The sequence below is a fragment of the Ziziphus jujuba genome, chromosome 4 (genome assembly GCF_031755915.1).
Source record: "Ziziphus jujuba cultivar Dongzao chromosome 4, ASM3175591v1".
NCBI classification, from domain to species: Eukaryota; Viridiplantae; Streptophyta; class Magnoliopsida; order Rosales; family Rhamnaceae; genus Ziziphus; species Ziziphus jujuba.
Genome location: NC_083382.1, coordinates 22,582,138 through 22,585,881, shown reverse-complemented (window position 1 = coordinate 22,585,881; position 3,744 = coordinate 22,582,138). Strand labels below are relative to the sequence as shown.

Here is a 3,744-nt window from a genome sequence, read left to right as displayed (position 1 = left end):
GAAGTAATTTTGTTTTATAATGTATAACAGTTGAAAAATCTTACATTACGCTTTAAAGTATATATATATATATATATATATTTATTTGTATATTCATTACATGTTTTTTATTTTCGTATTTTACTGTCATTTCTTTCTTGTTTTTTAAAGTTAATAAATTGAGAAAACTAATTTAATTTAGTTTTTGTTTTTTATATAATTAAATATTTACTGTATAACTATATTCATCCATTGATATTTTTCGTATGAAGTAATTTTGTTTTATAGTGTATAACAATTGAAAAATCGTACGTTACGCTTTAAAGTGTGTATATATATATATATATAAATATATATATTTTGTATATTCATTACAAGTTTATTATTTTCGTGTTACATTGTCACTTCCTTTTCCCCTCTAATTTGGAGCATTTTCACTTTTCAATTAATAAATTTTCTGGCAATGTACATTTGGTAAAAAATTATCCAAGCCCACCCTAAAATTAAATCCTGCCCGCCTCCCTGAATTTGGTACAGTATAAAAGGATGAGGCAACAATGAACGTTTTTGCAGTCCAGAGCTAAACGAAGCTTCTAAATGGCTAATATTTCATCAACCACTTTATTTATAGTGATTTTGCTGCTATGCGTTTCAGCAGCCGTTGCAGCAACAGCTAAGCTTCAATCCCCTGCTGCTAATATCTGCAAATCACTGGTGGAGACACAAGGCTATATTTGCCAAGAACATAAAGTAGGCTTAATTCTATTTCCTGCGCCCCAAAACCCCCCAACCTTAAAAAAAAAAAAAAAAAAAAAAAAAATAATAATAATAATAATAATAAACCTAAAAGGAAAAAGAAAACAAAATACTATAAACAATAATAAGTTTCTTCACTTTCAGTGATCGAAAATCTGATAAGTATATAATTTTGTATATATATGTGTATATATATATATGGTTTCAGGTGACAACAAAAGATGGCTATGTTCTCGGGGTGCAGAGGATTCCAATGGGGAGGTCCGCAAATAAGACGGCAAATAATAAACCCCCTGTTTTATTACAACATGGTCTTTTGTTGGTTAGTAGCTTTGCTTTCCACAATATTGTACATACATTGAAAAATTAGTTCAATGCATTTAAATGTTTCAAGACAAAATTATTTTATATATTTCTTAGTCAAATTACCAGGATGCTGCAACATGGTTGCTGGGTTCCCCTGATGAAGCTTTGGGGTTTATATTGGCGGATCATGGATTTGATGTTTGGCTTTCCAACACTCGAGGGACAGCTTCGAGCCGCGGTCATGCTTGGCTTAATCCTCAAGATCCGGTTGATTTTCTTGCAAATTTTTTATTAAAATTACATTCTGGGGTATTGGATAATTTCTTGATGAACTTGTTTTAATCATGTTGTTTTTGTCTTATATGTTATGTAGGAATATTGGGAATGGTCATGGGATGAACTTGCTGAATATGAACTTCCAGCGTTGTTTGAGTATGTGTACCATCAGACAGGGCAAAAACTTCATTACGTTGGGCATTCCTTGGTGATTAATATTTTATCATCTGCATAAACTCTGTTTGATTTTGCATACGATTTTATGGTTAGACATGAATGCTTTTGAATTTCAGGGAACTTTGAATGCTTTTGTTGCCTTGTCTAAAGGCAAGCTTGTGAATATGCTAAGATCAGCTGCTATGCTAACTCCAGTCGCTTATCTGGGTCAGATGACTTCACCGGCTTGTAGAAGTATTGCTGAACTATTTTTATCTGAAGTAACAAGCTTTGCAAACTCTCTTTTCGATTGCAGATTCTGAATTTTTGTTTGTTGATGTAATCGGAACATATACATTCATTGATCATAGTCTATATGTCTTTTTGTTTGACAGAAACTATACTCGTTAGGTGTTCGAGAGTTTATTCTAAAGGGGTGAGCATCTAAAGCAATTTACTAGTACCCGTAACCTAGCATACTAAATTTAATTTTGTATCAACTCGTAGAAAAATCCAACATAAAAAAACCAGTGTAACTCAAAAAAAGTACTTTTTCTTTTCGTAACCAATTCAAAAAAATGGTTCTTATATATATCAATTTCTTTTCCTTAATCTCCAAAGGCAGGATGTGGCCAAACTTCTGCAGTTTGTATGTTTAAAAGCGGAAATTAACTGCTCAGACACATTTACTGTTATAACAGGTAATTCCAGTGTTTCATGATTGCTACAACCCCCTGATAATCTGACCAACAAGGATATAAATACCCACACAAACACACTCTTTCTATTTTGTTTTATTTTATTTTTCCTCGGATCATCTTGTTTATTGCAATTTATAGGCCCAAATTGCTGCATCAAAAAATCGACCGTGGATTCTTTTCTTGGTAACGAACCCCAGTCAACTGCAACTAAGAACGTGATTCACTTGAGCCAGAGTAAGTCTCTCTGAGTCTCACTCAGTCTTGAAATGACCAATATATAGTTTTTGCAACATTCTTCTAGAATTAAGCCGATAAAGATCTGACCAAATTGTATTTTTTTTTTTTTTTGGTTAATTATTTTGGGTTGGTGTCTGAGGATGAATTTATTGACTGCAGTGATAAGAAGGGGAACCTTAACAAAGTATGATTATGGTAATGTGTATGAGAACGTGAAAAGTTATGGGCACATTACTCCTCCTGCGTACAACGTAAAAAGCATTCCGAAAGATGTACCTCTTCTCCTCAGCTATGGAGGAAAGGATTCACTTACTGTTGTTAATGACGTGAAGATTTTGCTCGAAGACCTCAGAGATCATAAAGCAGATAAGCTGGTTTTACAGTACAGGGATGACTATGCTCATTTTGATTTCATTGTTGGTTACAATGCTAATAAACTTGTGTATGATCCTCTAATAGCTTTCTTCATGCTTCATTGATAAGTTTCTTAGACAATTTTATTTTTATTTATTTTTATTTTTTTGGGGATATTGGGGTGAGGGATTCATTATACCACTGGCAGAAACAACTCCAAAATTTTGTTGTTTTTATACTGTACAATTTTTTTTGGTGGCCTTCTGGCAAAATCATGTTGCAAAATAATGGTATGCAGGTGGATGTTGGTTCTTCTATATGGGTGCGACTTGGTATAATGTAGATCCTTTTTATTTTTATTTTTTTTCCCCTCCTGGTTGTAATTTATAATGTAAGTGCTCTAAGTGTAATATATGTAAGCCAAAAAAAAAAAAAAAAAAAAAAAAAAAAAAAAAAAAAAAGAAGAAGAAGAAGAAAAGCTTAGTAGAGATTTGAAACCAAAAACTTCACATATGAATATAGTAGAAAGATTAGAGATTGCTATTTGCTATCTCCATAGCAGGGAGACTATCAATTCCCATCTTTGGTTTGCTAAATTATTAAGATATGGATTCTCTTTTAATTTAAATTCTACTTAAAATTTTAAGGATTTAAGAAAAAATGGTCATCAACTCGTTAACATTATTTCTCTGTCTTTTTACTTTTAAAAACTTCCAAATATAGTTAGTTTTTCAATAAATATTTATTAAATACATACGTAAATAATGGTCAACTACCGATAATTAAAAAAAAAAAATGGAATAATAAAAAGAGCTTATAACTTCACATAAGAATTTGTAAAGTAATATGTTTTTTCAAACTCCTTTTTGAGTATAAGCGAATTTGTTCAAACCGAATGAAAAAAATTTCAAAATCTAAGTATTTAAAAAATATTAAAAATATATATATTTTTTTAAAAAGAATAAAAATTTGAAAATTT

General features: G+C 31.0%; 1 protein-coding gene across 3 annotated transcripts; it reads left to right on the top strand.

Moving 5' to 3' along the window:
- Positions 1-458: 458 nt before the first annotated feature.
- Positions 459-3,084, top strand: LOC107405458 (triacylglycerol lipase 2). Of its 3 annotated transcripts, none has more exons than XM_048471167.2 (9): positions 459-729; positions 944-1,057; positions 1,156-1,308; positions 1,415-1,525; positions 1,611-1,754; positions 1,869-1,909; positions 2,095-2,174; positions 2,313-2,408; positions 2,571-3,084. In XM_048471167.2, exons 1-9 carry the CDS (start codon positions 577-579, stop codon positions 2,888-2,890), a joined length of 1,212 nt encoding a protein of 403 aa, XP_048327124.2. In that variant the 5' UTR covers positions 459-576; the 3' UTR covers positions 2,891-3,084. The 3 variants fall into 3 exon arrangements, with proteins under 3 accessions (XP_048327124.2, XP_048327125.2, XP_060672184.1); XM_048471168.2 differs by having other exon boundaries at positions 475-729; positions 1,168-1,308; XM_060816201.1 differs by lacking the exon at positions 459-729 and having other exon boundaries at positions 805-1,057.
- The last annotated feature ends 660 nt before the right edge of the window (positions 3,085-3,744 follow it).

Coding starts and splice junctions, on each gene's coding strand:
- LOC107405458 (XM_048471167.2), top strand. CDS start 577: ATGGCTAATATTTCATCAACCACTTTATTTATAGTGATTTTGCTGCTA. Junction 1,058..1,155: donor TACAACATGGTCTTTTGTTG/GTTAGTAGCTTT, acceptor TATATTTCTTAG/TCAAATTACCAGGATGCTGC. Junction 1,526..1,610: donor ATTACGTTGGGCATTCCTTG/GTGATTAATATT, acceptor TTTGAATTTCAG/GGAACTTTGAATGCTTTTGT.